Source organism: Lingula anatina, chromosome 2, assembly GCF_051362555.1.
Source record: "Lingula anatina isolate TDL-2025a chromosome 2, LinAna3.0, whole genome shotgun sequence".
NCBI lineage: Eukaryota > Metazoa > Brachiopoda > Lingulata > Lingulida > Lingulidae > Lingula > Lingula anatina.
In genome coordinates this window covers 7,858,602-7,879,260 of record NC_141768.1, presented here as the reverse complement: position 1 = coordinate 7,879,260, position 20,659 = coordinate 7,858,602, and the positions used below count along the sequence as shown (strand labels likewise).

Genomic DNA, 20,659 nt, shown 5'->3' with positions numbered 1-20,659 from the left:
AACAGTTTGGTTGTACTTGTGGACAGCATTGCCTGTTGCGTTGCAGACACTATTAATGTTGATGGCTGTACAAATGTGTTATCAAATTAATTTGTATAAACTTTTTTTAATTAATTGTGATCTCCAGTGGAAAGTTTAAAATTTTTTTTTTTTCAAATGCAATTGTGTATCTCTGTCTAGCCGGTTGTCAATTAGCTTGCATAAACTACAAATATATATGTGCTATCATCAGTTATACATATACGCAGTACTAATGCTACGTTCTGACGTACCTTTCTATATAAAAGGCAGACTACTGTTAACTTAATAAAACACGAATGGAAATATGTCTATTATCGATTACACTGAATGTCTCTTTTATTTGGGTCCCACTAATATAGTGCTAGGGTATAAATATCAGTTAAAGTATAGAATCAAGTGTAATGATACCTATCATTTTGAAAAAAAAAACAGCCGACATGATGACACACACAGAAACCTCAGATAGATTATAATTACCAAAGTCAGCAGCAATGTGCGAAGTTTAACACCAAAATGACAGTAGAATCTCAGTTACTCTAAATCAAAATAGGATAATATCTCACAATACCCATAATAAAATTTTTCTTATTTGACTTTGATTATCTTGTTTAAAACATATTTGCAGAAACATTAGCGATAACTACTGACAATGTCATGGAGATGGCAATGGACAAACGAGTCCCATGGGCCGGTAGACCATTTCTGCTGTACACCCAACATTGGTTGTACGATGTGAAATGTTTATTTAAAAAAGATAAGCACAACATGCAGAGGCGGATTCAAAGATGGTTGAGCAGGAGGGGGCGGAGTGCATTACTGCATGTAACAGATGTTAAAGGCACTGGTACAGATTACTGGAATATTTCTTAATTAAAAAATATGTGATTTTCCTTGGTCGTTATCTTATATCTATAATATATAATATATAATATTCTTATTATGTTGCTTATCTTGTACTGTTGTCTGTACCTTTGGCATTATTCTTGTTGACATTTGCATTGTGTCACGGGACACATTTTGAACATTTACCTAAAACAATTTAAACTTGTATGAACATATGTATTGGACGCAAACGGGAATATTTTGATCACAGCACTTTCCTTTTATTTGTTTCATGCTATCAAGCGATACGTGGCTGACCGAAGATACCAGTGTGAGATAGAATTGATTCTTTCATTTATTTATCTAGTTATTTATCTATTCAGATGCTTTTTCAGACCCATTTTTTCTGCTTTTGACTCATTACGCAATTAATTGAGCGCGCTTGCCTAACTGATTGCCCTCTAAATTGAGTCTCAGTCCCAGTAGGTTACGCTAATGTTGTCATTTCGTCGAGTCAGTCATTCATCAAATTGGTGAAATCAAGAGTAAGAATTCGAAATTGTGTTGTGGACTTCAGATATGTTATTGGTGACTTCTAGCATCGATTTTCTGTCGCTTTCTATTTGTCTCAGAGCGATGCCTTGCTGATATTCATGAAACTGTTCAGCAGAACAGAGACGATTTTTTCCTTTTTTTTCTCTCGTCAGCGCGTCTCTGCTACATGGTGCCGAGTACGAATGTCTTTCTTTATGTAATGTTGCAAGATTTTGTCATCATCATTCCTCCATACTCAAATAGGTACTTCCAAAATAAGCTTATAATTGCATGATTTCCACATTTATTTAAAATTTCATAACCGGAGGATTTTTTCTTTCTCCTTTTAGCATAAAATGAATGGTGAGCTGGACTTTCTCTGTATTTCTTTGCTAGTTTTGTTTGATAACAATCTATGAAGTCGATTTGTCGGTAAGATCAGGTGGTTATTTATCCTATGAAGTGGTAATATACCAAGAAGTATCTTAACAAACTTACATATAATTTAGTGCAGCAGCACAATTGTACGAGACAGTATAAAATTTAACTAGATGAGTGAAAGCACATAACAAGCAGCCAGCGAAGCAATATTTTGATCGAAATGTTAATGTAGAAATACTTCCTGTGACTTTCTGTGACATCTATTCCAATAGATTGCTTTCCGTCCGTCATCTACTGATATGGTAGCAATGCTGAATTGTTTTCAGAAAATCCATTAATATAATTACCCTGGTCTTATTGCGAAAACAAGTATCTAGTTTAGATCTGACAGCTGAAAAATATCACACATTTGAACAAGGTACAATTAAACACTCAGCATACTGTTACAACAGCAGCCTAATTAACTTCACCCACGTGCCACGTGTGGTGGCTCAGATATCATTGTCTGTCTGTCTTCGCTTTCTTAGGGTAAGGTGCATCGATCATAATTTTCTCTGAAATGAGTGTGAAAAGGTTACAGAACGGCAACGACATGTGAACATATCAAATAATGGTTTTGTTTTGTTTTGAGACGAGAAAGATAAAAATCTCGAACCGTTTTCATGTTCTGTGTTACTGCCGTACGTTGCTAGTTTTACTATTTATGGTAGCCTTGGAAGAAACAGTTTTTAAAGTTAAACGGGATCTCCAAACGGGATAACCAACATTAGCAGGCTTTTAGGGGAAGCGACTTCGCTAACTAATGTACTTATGTGATTCAGGTATTCTATTTCAACCTAAAAATATACATAAGAGATCTACACTAATGCGGTAGGTAAAAATCATCATCGGTCATTCTCTGTCTCCCTCTCTTTCCAATGTCGCGTTTCATTCAAAGGCAAATAAGCCATGGTGCATATAAAATGCATAAATGTCCACATTCAGAAAGAAAAAATGCATTTCCGTGAAAATTACTTTCGGTTTTAAGATCCCAGGGGTAGAAAACACAGCAGTTTTTTACATTAATGTCAAAAACAGTTTGTGCTTCTGATTGGGGTTGACTTTCATGTGAGCATGTTGAAAAATCACTCATTTAGGAAGACCATCAGCGTTATGAGAATTGCTGGTTTACACTATGGGCTGATTGGAGACTCGCGTTAGTTTTTTCTTTGTTTCTTGGAACACTGTTACTGATTCAAGACTTAAACAATTGCTTTTCTGAAAAGTAACCGTGCTTCTTTTCATTTCATTACAAAATCCAACGTGTTTGTTCCGGTTGGAATGACGTTAATTTCCTATATTCAACAAAGCTTCTCAAAGACTTTAATAAAGACTTGGCATGATTTTAAGACCCCAAGAGAATTCCTCACAAAATATCAATTATCTAAAATATGAGTTAATCGATCGGGGCGTGCTTAATAACACAATATGAAAAGACTCACGGACATCGTACGACATTTTCGCCCCCTAATGCCAAAGGAGTTCTTGTCCTGGTTTGCTTTGTGCGACCCACGCGCTGGAGCGTATTAATGACTGCATCCTTAACATGTCTGCTCTCTAGGAAGAAACTTCATATCCTCAATTCCCCAGATACACGTCAAACGCTGATTATTTCTCAGTTTAGATAGACCTTTTAGGAAAATTCGATTTTTCATTTACTTGCATTTTTTCTTTAATTTGTATTGATTGCATGTCGTTCTTAAAGGGATAATAACTCTTCATATGAGATATATATTTCACAATAAAAACATTATGAGTTATTCACAATGTTTTTATTGTGAAATATATATCTCATATATATATATATATATGAGATATATATTTCACAATAAAAACATTGTGAATAACTCATAGAAATATAATATATTCCATTTTACCACAAAAACGGCAGTTATAGCTATTATTCTGATATCTGAGCTTGTCTTTAGACCATGTGACCTCCATTGATGGATATACTCTGTTAAAATCTCTTAAGAGATTTTAACAAAAAACCAAACTTTTTAGAAAAAAACCAGGGACTAACTTTGAATGTAAAAATAGATTCATTTACCATTGGTAAGTATGAGAAAATTGTTGTTTACTCCAGGAAAATTCATTTTTTGGCCGAAACGAAGAGTTATTATCACTTTAACATACGGAATATTAAAATGAAGCAATCTTTTTTTTTTTTTTTTTTTTTTTTTTTTTTTTTTTTTTTTGCAATATTAAAGTAGCATTTTTGACGAGTTGGTCTATTATTTACTCACGCTGTGAAGCACGACATTTTATATTCAGTTCTTTTTGGATTCTGTATTTAGAGTTAAAGTGCAATGTGCCAAATGAATCAATCTGTTTAATGGTTCTGTCGTTTAAAATTATTTTGAGCTTGAGCGTCATGCAGCACGTCCAGGTGGTGTTTTTTTTTCGGAAAGATATAGGAAAGCGTCGATTGTCAACTTTTACTTCATATCTGAAGCCTATAGGAAATCGAGCGCTAACCTACTAAAATACTGAAAGTGACATTCAGACATTCTGGTAATGGTATTGCAATGAAAGTGTCTGGTCGCACAGAAATTTGATTTGAAACTGTCTCCTTTATGAAAAAGGAGTGGTACATCACTAGATTACTGATAAAGGCAGATAAGCACAGATGGACAGCCAGACGAACAAATTTTCGGATGGGTCGGATAAAGTAAATCTGAATGTATTGAAGGAGGCAAGGAATAATATAAGTAATGTACATGCATCTTCTGTTCACCTTTTTATGCTCTCTGTTCCACTCACTGACGCGCCACTGATTTTATCATAATTATTTTACAGACCACGTGAAAACTATCGAATAAGTTGTCAATCTGGCGCTTGTGACATCATCTGAAACACCCTCTGCCGTCTCGCTTAAGGATTCCCAGTATTGAGTATGTGACATGCTTCGCAAATAAGTATGCATGAGATTTTTCCGATTTGTTCATTTCGACTGCAGACCTGCGCAGATTCACGTTGGGTTGACAGAACAGAAAAGCGTTTGAAGCAGATACGAGCAAAGGTAAGATCAGCGTTGTATTGGAGTATTGGATTTTCTGGGAATCTTTTTGAGCCAATACACAAGGAGCTTTGATATTAATTTGTAATTCGTTTGAGTTAAAGATTTGATTGTTTTTTCCGATACAAGACTCTAGGCTAGTCCATGTCAACCTTTTGGTAATCTATGTCTATCCACCAATGCTTTTTATGCATCTCCTTTTAGTTTCGGATAATATAACAAAAACTTTTTCAGAAATTGATGCTTAGATATGGTGCCAATAAGAACTACCTGTGAAACACCAGCAACTTAAATAAAAATATGAAGAGAAAATAGAGAGCAGACATTTCCGTCATAACACATTGTAAGTGATGGTTGTAAAGCTATCAGCAGAATGCAAATCATACAATTACCTTTTCCTTTTTCCGAAGGTGATATTCTAAGTAGCGTAATTTTGAAATATTGGCACACGTTGATATAGAAAGACTGATATAGCATATGGAAACAAAGTTACCAAGTGTCGTATCACGCTGATGCTTGATTATAATAAACGAACTGTTTTATTTAGTAATCTGAAAGTCAAACATGACTAAGTGTTATCGTGGTTGCCAGGTACATGTTATTTAAAGGGATAACAACTCTATGAGATTTATATTTCACCCGATTTCACTCGATGACATTGTAACAGCACCTTAAACTGAAATTTTCACATAATATTAAAGGGATAAACACTCTTCATATGAGACTCAGAATTCCACAATAAGTACTTTGTAAACAACAAATAGAAATATAATTAATTCCATTTTACCATCAAAACCCGCAAAACGGCGGTTATTGTAATTATTCTGAATTTTGTGATTGCCATCGAACCACGTGAACCTTCATAGGTGGCTACCCTCCGTAATAATTTCTTAAGAGCTTATGTCAAAGAACATATTTAAAAAATATCGAAACGGATTCATTAACCATTGAAAAGTATGGGAAAATTAACCTTTAACTTCTGTCTGTTTTCATCGTATTTTACAATTGCATGTATTCTATCACATGAATCATAGTGAAGGAGAACCTGCTTCTTGAAAAATAAAAGTAAACTGATAAAAGTAACATTTGATTTGAACAGTATAAGTTACTAATATTTTTTGCTGTGGGCTCATATCTGTTCGCATAAGCTAAGCAGTTCAGTTCTCATAAAAAAGCATGTACCCGTTTCCCACGGAAAATGACATGATTGAATTCATTTTATTATTGACGTCAAAGTGTTGCTGTACATCTTCGTCTTAAATAAACCCCACGTTTCAACTCACATTTCATTTTATTTATCAAATAATTGTACTCAGACTGACGCATGAACTCACATGGATTCGCTTCGTTTAATAACATAATGTGTTTTGCCTTGGACCATTTCAAAGTTTTACCTTCAGCAAATAATTTTGCTTATTCTGTTAGGGAGAGTTAATAATTGGAGTAATTGCTATTTTCCTTTTTTATTTCTGATGGACATGAAGAAATGCAAAGATCACGGGAGGGTGGAAGATGAAAATGTAGTGGTGGTGGTGGTGGTGGTGGTGGGGAGAGGATTTTTGTTGCCAGAGTAGATTTGATAGATCAAATTTCATGGAGCATCCTAGTCAGGAATAGTTACTCTTTTAAAAAAAGAAATAACATCAAACGAATACATGAATAGCTAAAACAGTTATTGAGTTTTTATCGAGAAATGGATGACTTGCTTCCTTCTATTATAATGTAAATTATTTTTTTTGGTTTAACTTCTGGGCTGTTTGTTCTTTTTATATTTGTTAAATGTTTTACGGATAGGCCATTCTCGACCAGCAATGGTCTTGCGCAACCTACTTCTCCAACAATCCCTATCCTGAGCCAGTCTTGTGTCCTCTACCATACACAAACCACATAGTGTTTCCATCTCATCACAATAGCGCGTTTTAGCCCGCCCTTTTAAAAGAATAAAGTAGACTAAATGACAGGTCTTTCTGTAGCCGACTTTCTTATATTTTCAGTCAGTTTATTACTTCCTAGTTCACAGAAACTCATCAACAATGAGATGGGGTATCTCCCCAAAAATTATTGTCAAATTCCCTTGTCCGTGTAACAGTAAGTATCCAATTTATATGAAAAGTGGCTCTATGAATATATTTATAGGTTGAAGGCTTTTGGGGATGTTAGCAATAAACAACAATGCTCAACAAGTTTTGTTTCCATCTTTTATTTTCTGAACGTCAATATAGAAATGCTGCCACAGGTCTTTTTGCCTCATAAAATGCAGCAGGGACAAAAGGAAAAAGAACGAACAGTTTCATGACCAATATGGCAAAATAACTGTATAATTTCATGTGACGTGAGAAGTGCAAGTGAAGTAAAGCTGGGTAGCTTGTGATGTACTTTAAAACCTGCAGGGTTTTTGGAATCATACGAAACTACTAAGGGAGTGACAGAAATTTGATTACTTCAGTTATCAATATGCGGATGTTACAGACAAAAACACACTTAAAACAATTTTGTGGCATTCTTGCTCAGTGTTTTATGATTACTTTTGACAACTACAAAATAATCAAGATTACTCTTAGATTATTCTTATATAACTGTTTTTGTAAATGTCTCGAGAGCCGTTCATTACCGAGTGCTGATGTCACAGTAAATGGCTCCATTTTACTAAAGGGTTGTCAGCTGGAAACAATTCCTATGAGAGTTAATTTACATCTAGAAATAAATGGGCTGACAAACTGTGTCGTTATTCTGGATATGTCTATGAATAACTTCGAAATAATGGAGTATAATTTCCAAGATTTCTCATCCATAAGTCGGCTTCACTAGCAATTATAATCTTTTTTATTATGACTGAAGCATTCATCTCTCCGCGCTGAACATGCATCAGTTGATTTCCAAAATTATGAATACTAACTTTCACCATCAATGATTAAAATTTTGAAGTTGGACTGCAAAAAGGCTTTAGTATGATTTTTTAAGTATGATTGTTGTTACTTTGTCTAAACAAGGAAAAGAAAGTACATGACTTCCCTGGTTAAAGCTATCCGAGTTGTTATCTATTTTGGTCACTTGATATTCAGAACTTTTCATGCGTGGATCATGTTTCATGTTCAGACATTATATACAGGCGTACATAATATTTGACTGCAAACGCGCGCGCGCACACACACACACACACACACACACACACACACACACACACACACATATACATGTATAGTAAATTCCATCGCTCTGTCAAATCAGACACACAAAAACCATTTCCAATTCATTTTCTTGAATAACCACATAAAATTCCTTCTTCCTGAAAAATCACTCAATAAGTCACGAAAACTTATCCTTCACAATTACTTGAATAATAATAATCATGCTAGTAACATTAGAAATTTAAAGAAAAGTAGGATCATGGTCAAAATGCATAGCTTGGAAAGTTGTGTAGTGGTTTAAAAATATGACGCATTACGACCCTTCCTCAAACAATGTGCAATTCATCATGAGAAAGTAATTAAGATATGAAGCCTTGGAGAAGTCGTAAAATCAATCGAAATCGCAATTTAACGACATTGGTGGGATGAAGTGTGTTAATTCTAGACCTCATTACATTAGATTTAGTGATGTATGTGTTAATCTGTAATTCATTCTCTCTCTCTCTCTCTCTCTCTCTCTCTCTCTCTCTCTCTCTCAGAGACATGCATATTTTACGTTTGCATAACTCAAAAATACATGGAGTAGGCCTACTGAATGCAGGGGTAGTTTTATATCATGTCATATATAATATTAGTACCATAAGAGACATGTCGGACTTTTTGTTGTGCAGAAAACATGCCTTTGTATCCTTTAGTGGGTAACAGTTTGGATAACATCTGATTATACATGTATATTATAAAAGCCCTCTGTCTTTTCACTCTCGTCATCTAAATATGGCAAATGCTTTTATTTTAATGTCGACATCAAAATCCTAACGATGTTGTATTTTTCAGTTTACGTTATTTGGATGGAATGAATAACAAGTAAAAATAAAGACATTATATACAGGCGTACATAATATTTGACCGCAAACGCGCGCGCACACACACACACATGTTACATACACATACACATATACATGTATAGTAAATTCCATCGCTCTGTCAAATCTGTTAAAGTTGGACACTGAATATTCCAGACTAACTGTGTTGTCCCTCGAGTACTTACTGGGCATAAAGGAATAAAACTAATTCGACTGAAATCTCATTGATTTGCCCTTACTTGTCCCTTAGAGATCAATGTTCTTCAGGCTGTGTCGAGCAGTGATTACTTAGAATACAGCAGCAAATCTTATGATGCTTACAAGAAACCAACTGCTTTGAACACAGTTCCAAACGAGATTGAAACAGTTTTTGTTAACATAGTTAGGCAATGTATGTCCATTGTGCCCTAGGTGGTTCAGGCACGAATAGTAACTCGGCCATCAAATTTGTTTAGGTTTAACGAGCAATAAATCTGAAGACATGTCTGTTGCAAAGCTTATAATGCATGTTAAGACGGAAAAAACAAGGTGGCTGCTTTGCTTCATCAGGATAAGACCATTTCTCAGAAAAAAATATGTTAAAATATCATCAGTTGAATTCTCTCTTCAAAGACCAAGAGCAAAGGGCATGAAACATTTTATATAGTTGAAAGGGATAACAACTGTTTATTTTGACCAAAAAATGGATTTTCCTGAGGTAAATGCTATTCAAAGTTAGTCTCTGGGTTTTTTTTCTAAAAAGTTCTTTTTTTTTTAAATAATCTTGAAAGGGATTATAACAGAGCGTAGCCATTTTTGGGGGTCATGTGGTCCGATGGCAAGCACAGATTCCGGAATAATTGCGATCACCGCCGTTTAAGTGGTAAAATGGAATTTATCATGCGTGTGTGTGTGTGTGTGTGTGTGTGTGTGTGTGTTGGCTGTTTACAATGTATTAATTGTGAAATATGGATTTCATACAAAAAGTCATTATCCCTTTAATATCTTAAAATATGCAATATTTTTATATCTTAAAAGACCAGTAGTATGTGTAGAAAAAAACAGATTTACCGATTGCGTGTTGAACGATTCGAGCTTGATGAGCATTAAAGGATCAAGTCATGCCGTGTATTAACATAACATAAATGCTCCCTTGATTTGGCTCCCATAAACATTTCTCATAATTTGAAGCCCTCTTCCCTTCTGTGGTATATACTATATACGGCACTTCTCGTCACGCAATTAAGTGATCCTTCTCATTCTGTTAGAAGCAGTCGAGCGGGTCGTGGCAGTATAGTCCTTGCTCGATAATTATTGCGCTGATTATAGTCATAGCGATCAATGCAAACAAGTGTTTGTCCTGATATGCTTACTGGATTCTAAGAACCTTGCATTCCCTAGTTTAGTACAGAATTATGGCCAAAAAATTCCACTTTAACCAATTGATTTGAATTTTAGCTCAGTTTTAAGATATATCATTGTACATATCTTTAAATATCCTTTGTAAAATTATAAATATGGTATTCAAGTATAGCCTACATGTGGCAACGATTGTTGAATTCAGCCATTAGACTATTTGCCATGTCACCATAAGACCAAATTTTATATGGTTATTACAAAGCTAGGAAAACCTAGGCTTGTTTAAATGTACCAAGCTTAGCTTTCTTGAAGTTATGTCGGTAACAAACGTATTTCCCTTTTGAGTAAATTTCGTACTTGTGCTGCACCAGTTTTAGTTTAATCATGTATAATTATTTCTTTTCTTTCCTGTTTAGAAATGATTACTGACAACAAGACCGCCTACTAGCATTGTCCATCGATTAAGTCAAGAGGGAGAAAGAACCTGAGAAGAATCATGGTGCAGTTATTCTACTACGAGAATCGCGGCAAGTGTTATAAGAAACTTCTAAAGCACGATGGATTTCCCTGTCGCGTGCTCCTGTTCCCGTTTGAAGGTTGGGCAGAGGCTGCGCTTCTTAGTCATTGGGTGCTGAACCGAACAACATGGTGGCCGTGCAGGAAGAGGTGTAAAATTGTAGAATACACAGGCACACATAAGTTCTCGACGATGGCAAAGCTATTTGACAAGGGCAACGGAAATATGGTACTAAAAGGAAAATTCAAATCTTCGCCCAATCCAGATTTCGTCCTTCGTTTGTCAACGAATGTGGCATTTCCCGACTTCCAAAAAGGGTATAGCTTCACAGGAACGTTGGAACGGGGAAATAAGAGGAAAGGGAAGCTCCAGCTTACACATTTTGCCATGATCAAGCGAAAGGGATACTAGAACTTTGAGAAGAAATTTGGTCGTCGTATGTTATCAATCATTCTCAAAGAAAAAAGACCGAACATTATTGCACCTCCAACTGAGTAGTTTTTCGAAAAAAATAAAGCTATTAGTGTTTTTCTTTTTCTTTTTTACAAGTATTAAGAGAGAAATACAGTAACACGAATACTTGTGGATTTTAACTGCTCCAAGTCAAGGTATTCAAATACCAACTACAACATGAACTATGTTGCATTGCCATGTCCGCTTTAGCCAGCGTTCACTGACACTGTTAGCTAAGTTTTCGGTGTTCGCTCGTCCTCGGGTGATCCCAAATATTGGGATAGACCGAATGGTATCACCGGTTTGTATATACTATATCGCCATGATAGAAAGAAATGTGATATTCACAAAAAGGCTTGCGTTTTAACGACAACCGTTGCAACAGCCTGAACAAGCCATCGATTATTTTGAGAAATTGCGGGAAGTTCCTTAAGTTAATTATAATGATTTTGTGATGCTTTACATTTGTGTCATTGGAATGAAATTACATCTCAACGGGATGGAAAATTTCTATATGAGAAAAAAGGAACAATTTTAGTCTAAAACGAATTGCATTTTTGCTCTCATGGTGGCAGATCTTTTACATTCTGTTGCGATATTAATACTTGTAACTGGAGAGAGAAAGAGAAATGGAGTGAGGTATAGTGCTTATATTGCTCAAGTAGTTTATATACTGTTTATTCGGTTGTATATGTATATTTGCGTATTAGCGAAATATTGTATATTAAATATGTTATTGCTTAAATTAGCGACTGCAGTTTTCAATTTTTTATTTTTTAAATTTTATTCATTTTTTTAATTTAGCCCAGTGCTTGCCAAACCTCTTAGAAGACGACTGGGTAGCTGATTCTTCTATCATTATTTACGTATTTGTGTTACAAAAATAGCTTCGTCGAATAGCTTCACTGGTCCCTGTGATGTCCCTGCTCTCGCACAGTCATGTACCAGTGGGAGCATAACACCGATATGACGTTGCAACGATCTGGTATAGATGTTTTGCGCGTGCGTTACTTTCGTTCAACTTGCCTAATAGCAGACGATTCCAAAGATGCGCAGTTCAGAGCAGCAGCTGCTTGGTTATATTTTACCCTTTTATATGTCACATAGAGATGCTAGGATCTATACCTAAATAATCACATCTATGTCTTTTGAATGACCTGTCATTTTCCGTAGTATGAAATAAAGCCTAAATTCTTAATTTATTATTTCCCCTTTCTGTCGGCTTATTTGGGTCAAGTCGCTGCGTATGTCGCCACACGTAGTTCATCTGTAGCCCACAGCTCTAGAACCAGACTAAAACACTAATATTGTGACCAGCACCTACTTTAATTCAGGAGAAATCTGTAGTAGTCCACTATGCACTGACTATGAGGTAAGTATTGGTCTATAACATAAGCCCTTTTTGAAAGAACAGGCACAATATTTCAATTAAGTCGACTACTAATTACTCACTTGTCTTGGGCCAGAGTAACTAAATATTTCAGCCTTGGTCTAATTCTTTTGTGCAACCGGTCCCAGGTGCCGGTGACCTGCATTGCTAGCTGATGACTTGAGAGGTCAACTGGGGGCACGGCTCCAAACAGGTAACAGGTAAGCTCCAGGTACTGTCATGAACTCTCTCCCAGTAAGCAGAGCGAGACCAGTTTAAGAGATATTATTCACAGTGAACTAGGGTGCTCGGATTCAACTCATTTTTGTCAGAACGTCATGCTTTCAGAGCATAGAAATTACATCAAATTGGTTGTCAGATATAAGGAAAACTAGTCTAATTTTTGAACCAGTTAAATGTCTTATTCATAATATTCACCAATGGCGGATCGGACACAGCAGACATCTCCCCCTTGGCTTCTAGATATGCCTATATTCTCCCCGTGAAAATACAACGAACAATCTGACAAGAAAAAACTGCACATAATCTATCATATCTTCTAGGCTAATCGCTGTGCCCTACATAGCCTATTATTAGTGAAATTGTCATCGCCTACTGTTTTGTATTTGGCGAGTGAAGCAAGAAAAAAATTGGTCTTGTTAGAAAAACCAGGGATTGTCAGTAGCAAATTTGAAATAGGGCTTGACGAGTGTCATGGGAATGAGTTCCTCGAGGTCCATTTTGTGTCAGGACGCGATGGAAATTGATTATTTACTGAGTCAGCTATATCCTTGGTTTGCCAGCTAATTCGAAAAGGATGCCGCCCTGCTGATACCAGCCTCTGATACTGCAACTGAAAACGACGCCCGTTTTATTTTATCGTCTGCGACTTGTGAGTAATGCATTTGCTACATGTTTTAAGTGTACTTGTATCACAGACATGTGTCGTTAAAGAAGATGAGAAGAGATTAACAGAATCATGTAGATATTCACATGTTGACTGTCGAAAAGACTATACAATGTACATGTACATGTCTGGCATGTAGAATTACTGGATGAAGGGGACTCCCAGTTATATGTAGTATATTACACAAAGGTTTTGATGCTTCTTTTATTTCGTCAAAGCACTTGTATTTTCAGTGCAACAATTGGAAAAAAAAGAAAAAAATAACAACAAAGAATGGGAAGATTCAAACTTATTGGTGTCATAGTTGTCATCCTCGTTACTTGTTGTTCTTATCTTCTGGTAATGACAGATCAGGCATCATCAATACTCAGTGGAGAAGTTTTCCGTCCACTCACAGCGTCTTCCAAGACCAAAATGTAAGTAAAAAACCTTGGGTAAGTGTTCGCGAGAAAAAATTTTTAATGAGCTGAGATAAAGGTCGCATTATATATATATATATATGAGTACATAAGTACTTCTATTTACCTATGATGATGCCGCAAGATCTGCCAGAGAGAGAGAGAGAGAGAGAGAGAGAGAGAGAGAGAGAGAGAGAGTTCTAATGGCAGCTGAATAAAAAAGGACATAAATCAAAACTGACATATACCATATAGCACTGATATTTGTTTTTCAGCTCTGACACTAGAAGTCTAGCAGACGACTATAAGATGTCCCTAGTATATCGATCAAGCTCCGATATTGCCCCTGTTCCTGAGTACAAGTCATTCCAGGGCGCCACTTGGCCAGGGAGGTGCTCACCCCACAGGCACATAGTCTTTGTAAAAATCCCTAAAACCGGTTCCACCACCGTGTCCAATATACTTTTGAGGTACGCGTTTCAAAACGATTTACGAGTGGCCCTACCTGCTGCTGGAAGACACAATTTGACAATAAGAAACTCCAATTATGATCTCCATGCCGATCAGTTTGACAGTACAAGTAGAGCAAAGTATGATATAATGGCACATCATAGCAACTACAGCAGAGAGGCAGTAGCTAGAATCATGCCGGCGGATTCCGTGTATGTGGTAATGTTGAGAGAACCGTTAACTCACTTTGTGTCAGGTTTCAACTTCTTTAAAGTCGGAGAAAAACTTGGACTAGAGGGTAGAGGGCAGTTACACACGTTTCTCAGTTCAAGAGATCTTTATAAATCTAGAAAAGTCCCCAATCTGATAAACGTTATGATAAAATATTTGGGGTTTCCTACAAGTCCCAATAAAAATATTACCTCAGTGAACGATTTCCTTCGAATAATTGATAAAGAATTCGATTATGTTTTGATTCTAAAATATATAGACGAAGGTCTGGTGATGTTAAAGCGCAGGTTATGCTGGGACATAGCTGATATCATATACTTGAAAATCCACAAAATTAAAGCAACAGAGTACCAAGATCTAAAGAGAGAGGGAGAAGACCCAGCCGTGTCTCAGCTATTACACAAACTGAGCAAGAAAGATTATTTGTTATATCAATATTTTAAGAGAAAATTTGAAAAAACACTTTTAAAGCAGAATGATGATTTCTTTGAAGAAGTGAAATTTCTCAAAGAAACCAATGAAAAAGTTTCTACATTTTGCAAAGCACGTTCCAAAGATTCAACCCTTAATATCCGAGCATGCAACTGGACGCGAGGCTTCACTATCAGAAAACCGCATTGCAAATTGATGAAGTTAACTAATGTAAAATTCTCTGTTTTATTAAAGAATAAGTTTTCTAAAAGCGTAAGAAACGATGTCACTCGTCGTATATTGTAATTCATTTACCTACAGGACTCATGAAGTCAAACCATTTTGAATCATCTTAGCAACTCACTCTTTGCACGTACTTTCGAGAGTCTATTGTAATTTCATCACAAGAGTACTGGAATTCTTCTCGGCAAAAGCAATTATATAGTAACTCCGGATTCGACTTTTTAAATATTTCCACATATTTCTACGATTTGAAAGAAATAAAATGTTCAAAAACTAACTGTCAATTGTTTTGATTTGATAAGACCATGTTTGCGTGTATTTTGCATTTATATTTTTGTATGTTTCCTTTGTAAAATATTCTAAGATTTTAAGACATATGGACATTCGTAATAAATTATTCAGACACGTTCAAAAAAAAAGAAGAAGAAGAAGAAAAATGACGAACGCCATTAACCCCAACCATATTTATTGCCACCCAAATCAGCATTTACTATGTATTCAATTAATATTTTTGGATTTAAGTCTCCATTCCATTTCGTATATTATTATAACGGCTCATGGTTGAAAAAAGCCTCTGCTGACGTTCACATTTTCCAAAAGTTTAATATTGGAATAAGGAGTAAAATTAATAATATCATTAGAAAAGACCTCTACTTTGACACAGAAATATAAACTTAACAAGATGGGTCGATGAATGAATATATAACAGTCGAAGTAAAATGTTAAGTCCATTATAACATTAAATTTTTTTGGATTTAGCTTATATTTTAAAGCATGTCTAACAGTTACATAAAAGCAGGACGACTTATTTTCAGGTACTGGTTTATGGGTTGTTGAAATAACGCCCGTGGAATTGTGTCATCTGCATGACAATTGACTACATGTATACTGACATTAAGATTGCATATACGTTGTAGCATTCGGAATATACGATATAATGCAAGTTTCGGTAAAGATTCTATTTTTGCTTTGAGGTTATGGTCTTCGTGCGTGTCTCCATCATAGAAGTCACCGAGGATTATTATTATTATTTTTGGCAATTGAACTCCTGTCTTAATCGGCATAGATATAGACCCCAATTGATCTTTTGAACAGAAGTCGGATGCTAGCCTGATCTTAAATGACAAGCCCACCCCATCTGTGACGTTCTCGCCGTCAAAATGCGCCATATCTCCTCACACCTGTGTGCATCTGGGGACTTTATCTTAGCAGAAGTTTTTTTTTTTTTTCGTTCAAAACCATTGCCAGTTAATGCATTTGGCTGGGTGTTATTTCCTCTTCTGTGTTTAATATCTGTGGATCCAAGGTGTTTTAGGTACAATTAATGGTATGATTTACATTTTTTAAATCACGTCTTTGTTGTACGCATATGGAGGTCATAGTTATAGGCCAGGTAGTCATTTGCAATGTTTCATTTAAGGAAATGGTATGCGTGTTTAGCAGAGGAAAGGTCCCCAGAAGAGTTTTGACGGGTTATCATCTGTTGTAACAAAATAATCTCTCCCAGCATTCGTAAAATCTTCTCTGCTAATCAAACCGTCGTGATTTGTGTCCAGCGCCTGGAAAGATGGCGTCACCGATAGAGGATGGACGCCGTAGCACTTCAGGAAGTCAGAGTATTCCTGAAGGGTGATAAACTCGTCGCTGTTTGCATCCGCGCCGTCAAAGGTCAAGTTAAACCAATTCTTGCAGGTTTCGGCGAATTTTGGGTCTCTAAATGTGCGCGCGTGAGATTGCATCATTTCCTCGAAAGTGACAGAAACTTTCCCTTCTGGTCCTCCCCAAAACTCGTTCCACGCTGCGTTCCAATATTCTTTGTATTTCTCCTGTTTGTCCTTTGCCAGAAATGACTTGGTTCGTTCCAGCACCCAGTCCAAGTAGTCTTCTTTTCGGACGATTCCGTCCAGATCGCGATCAAAGAGAACGAAAAAGGAGCGTATTTTTCGCACCCAAAATTCCGGCAGTGGAGCGTGGTCAGACATCTAGAACGACAACACAGTTTTGTTTTGTTTGAATAAGTATGCATTTGTTTAATTAAGAAGGCAGCTGTCATTGCATGAAAAAGAAAGTTATTATTGGACAATTCTACTTTCATGAATTTTCACCTCTCTCTCTCTCTCTCTCTCTCACACACACACACACACACACATACACAAATTGACGCCCGTGACACGCACCAAACTCAGTACAAATAATATATTCTTTGTATTTCTCCTGTTTGCCCTTTTGTCATATATATATATATATATATATATATATATATATATATATATATATATATATATATATATATATATATATATATATATACAGACTTGACATTTAATATGGAATATTTCAGTTTTAAAGGTATACCTAGGTAAAAATGCGTTCTTTATTGAAAACACTCAGATCTCATATAAGATATCTGACTGGGGAAGTATGAAGAAAGGTGTGTCTCTACCAATTAACTGCTTACCAAGTCTGATGCACTGCTGCATTGTTAAATATGGATTGATTTAACTGGGTAGTGCTCCTTTGGGCTGGTCAAAGCTTGGCTTTGGCGAGGGATGGTTCTGTCAAAAAAGTATCCATATGTCGGCAACCACTGCATAGAAGAATTTGAAATTTTGCATGCAAGCGGTCGGTTTTGCAGTGCGTAAAATGAGTTAAGTATTGTTTTTCAAAATTGTTAAAATGTGCCAGAATGGCGCGAAAAAGAAAGACATTGCCAGACAGATTATTGCCCCAAAAGAAACGGTCCGCACAATTTCACAGACTTATGCCCAGGCTCATGTACCCACACAGACACCACGTCCAATGTATCGATATCTTACCACCAGAATACAGGACTCAATTTCCTTCAGGATATGCTGCTGCAATTAAACCAAAACCACCCAGTCCGTTTTAAATGAGGGGCAAATTGTCACTAAAGCGCGTTTTTCAAGTCTCTTAGCGAACACCAAACTGGTTTAAGCAGATTAAGATACCAGCCCACCTCTGAGGAGGCCACTGTAAACAGCAGAACAGCGTAGTCTGCTTCTCTAATGAATTGGGGACCATGACCGTTTCTGGGTAGAACATTGAAACCGCGTTGTTTTCTTTATTGAGGTCAGATTTCGCCTGTACCGCTAAATTGGTCAAAAAAGAGTTTACAGACATCTTCAAGAGGTCTACGACAAGGTGTGTGCCGCTTCTGAAGTGACTAGGGCCATTAACAGCGTCAGTATTTGGAGTTGATACCACACTGGTGCCAAAACACCAATGGAAGTCATTGACTAAAACCTGAACCAGATCAAATAAAGGAATAATCTGGGAACCACTTGACTATCATTTGATAGGGGACACCTTAGGAACAGTTTTAGGTTGCACGATCAGATTGCTGGTTCACACAGAGCACTTTTATTAGCAGATAACTTACAGAACCAAGGGAATGAGCAGCTACCTTGGTCATCAAAATCGCCATATTTGATTCACTTTGACAATATGTGGTTAGGTCAATAGTCGCCAAATCAACGGCCAGCATGTCCTACAACAAAATTGAACCAAATTGGACAAGCTTTAACCGTTGCCTGGACTTTTATTCCAGATTAAATTCTTAAAAAACTATCGCAAGAAATGCCTTGCCTCTTGAAAGCTCTGGTAGCAGAAGGATAAGGTCAGGCATAGCGGCGACCGTTACTGTGACTAGACACTGACATGAAGGTTCTTTGTGGGTCGTGTAACTCTTTTAAAGACGATAATTTGGAAAATATGGAGATCCAAAATACCGCTTTCAATGGTTGTCGTATGACTTAAGATTGGCAATGTAGTTTTGTTTGCTTCATTGGCGAAGTCAATTAAAGAACTGATGTCACAATGACATGGAACAGTTTATCATAAGTTATTAAAACACGATTTTGATCCTTATTTTCATTTATCAGTCTGCAAAATAGGAAAAAAACTGATGAATTATGATTTGGAAAAAATATTCCATATTAAATGTCAAGTCTGTATATATATCGTACCTTTCCTTCCTCTGGTGTTCAGGTGGAAAGCCAGCCAGTGAAGAACAGCGTTATTATTCCCTCGTCAGTTGGTTTTCTTTCCGTGAGACATTAACATAAACTGCTACGTTGCACAGCACTATCTTTTTAGGTCAAGGTGCGCTGTAGATCCTGAAAAGTACCTGAAATCCTATCTCTGTTGCATACAATGTTTTCCACATTGCTTGAGTGCGAATCCGTCATGTTTTATTGAAAATTCCAAAAGCAAGGTAAAAAACGTATGGTGACATAGCATTGTAGGGAAGACCGGGGCTAGTTGGCCCAGTTAGACACTTTTGACCTTGTAGAGCCAACTAGGAATGGGTTAGAGTAACAAAACCGGTTTCAAAGTAAGCCCCATGAACTAAGCTACGTATGCAACGCCCTTATTTTTCAAATATGATGCCAGACAGATGGCTCACAATTTGACAAAAAACGCAGTTGACGTCAAGGGGGCCAACTTGCCCTGCCACGGGGCAAGTTGGCCCCAGGGTCGGGGTAAGTTGGCCCCCCTATACGAAAATGAAGTATATATCCCATTTAAACGCCTTGAAATACATTTTATACATTTTTAATTTATTAAATTGATTTTTGAGAGTCTTTGATGAATAAATAGTTCAAATGAGGCAGATTTATTGAGGTTTCCGTACGTCACGTTGTGTGTGTGTGTGGGGAGGGGGGGGAGTATGTGTTGCAAGTACCAAAAAATCTATCAATAAAATTTGTTTTGTTTTAATTAAGAATAAATTAATAATGCTATAAAGCAGGTTTTTAATGAATGAAAACGAATAATAAATTTACGTTTTAAAAGAAAGTAACAAATTCAGTTTTAAACCATTGAGTTTGTTTCAACAATGGGAGGGGTGGAAAATCCCTTTGAGGCGACATATAACACTATAAATACAATAAAATCACCTTACAATGAATTAAGGCAAAATAAATGTTTTTCTAAGGAAAGTCAAATGGATTTGCTTTCTAATACATACAATCAACAGAACATTTCTAATGTAGATTTTCGAAAAGACACCAGAGAGCAAATTAAAAAAAAAACAATCAGACGGTAAACACCGCCAAGCTTTGTCAATTTCACCAACTTGTTTATTTCAAGAAGTTAAAACTGCGTTGCGCGCAAAGGATTGTGGGTAATATGAGGGTCCAACTTGCCCTAAGTCAAGGGGGGGCAACTAGCCCCGGGTGCACATTATTTATTTTAAGGGATGGCAGCCATTTATGGTGCTAGAATGAGCAACGATGATACATCTCTGTGAAACTTGAAACATTGAGCTTCAGTTTGATGCCCTATACATATCTTATATTCGATCAAAAGCCTATGAAAATAGATTTTTTAAATCTCTTAAACAAAATTACTTTTAGGTGCAAAAATAGCTTATTTGGACTCACCGCTTAATTAAAACTTTTTAACGGCCGACACTTCCTTAGCATTGTAGGCTACGGTCACTTTACAAGAGTATGTGGCCAATTTTTTTACCTCGTAGTTACTTTTTCATAAAATGACGGGGGGCCAACTTAC

The 20,659-nt window shown here is 36.4% G+C and overlaps 2 protein-coding genes and 1 long non-coding RNA gene across 9 annotated transcripts; 2 read left to right on the top strand and 1 right to left on the bottom strand.

The window, feature by feature from the left end:
- Positions 1 to 4,398: 4,398 nt before the first annotated feature.
- Positions 4,399 to 10,599, top strand: LOC106172410 (uncharacterized). Its single transcript, XR_001239423.2, has 3 exons — positions 4,399 to 4,819; positions 5,051 to 5,159; positions 10,562 to 10,599. It is a non-coding gene; the product is annotated as an uncharacterized LOC106172410 (long non-coding RNA).
- Positions 10,600 to 12,338: 1,739 nt separating this feature from the next.
- Positions 12,339 to 15,401, top strand: LOC106172409 (galactosylceramide sulfotransferase). Of its 7 annotated transcripts, XM_087005295.1 has the most exons (5): positions 12,339 to 12,487; positions 12,634 to 12,705; positions 13,288 to 13,376; positions 13,625 to 13,807; positions 14,065 to 15,401. In XM_087005295.1, exons 4-5 carry the CDS (start codon positions 13,665 to 13,667, stop codon positions 15,185 to 15,187), a joined length of 1,266 nt encoding a protein of 421 aa, XP_086861421.1. In that variant the 5' UTR covers positions 12,339 to 12,487; positions 12,634 to 12,705; positions 13,288 to 13,376; positions 13,625 to 13,664; the 3' UTR covers positions 15,188 to 15,401. The 7 variants fall into 7 exon arrangements, with proteins under 7 accessions (XP_086861421.1, XP_013408562.1, XP_013408561.1 ...); XM_013553108.2 differs by lacking the exon at positions 13,288 to 13,376; XM_013553107.2 differs by having other exon boundaries at positions 12,634 to 13,376.
- A 172-nt stretch (positions 15,402 to 15,573) lies between these two features.
- Positions 15,574 to 19,218, bottom strand: LOC106172345 (sarcoplasmic calcium-binding protein-like). The gene is made up of 2 exons (XM_087005293.1): positions 19,111 to 19,218; positions 15,574 to 17,106 (listed from the first exon to the last, which is right to left on the bottom strand). The coding sequence occupies exon 2, from the start codon at positions 17,104 to 17,106 to the stop codon at positions 16,561 to 16,563; it is 546 nt and encodes a 181-aa protein (XP_086861419.1). The 5' UTR covers positions 19,111 to 19,218; the 3' UTR covers positions 15,574 to 16,560.
- Between the last annotated feature and the right edge of the window lie 1,441 nt (positions 19,219 to 20,659).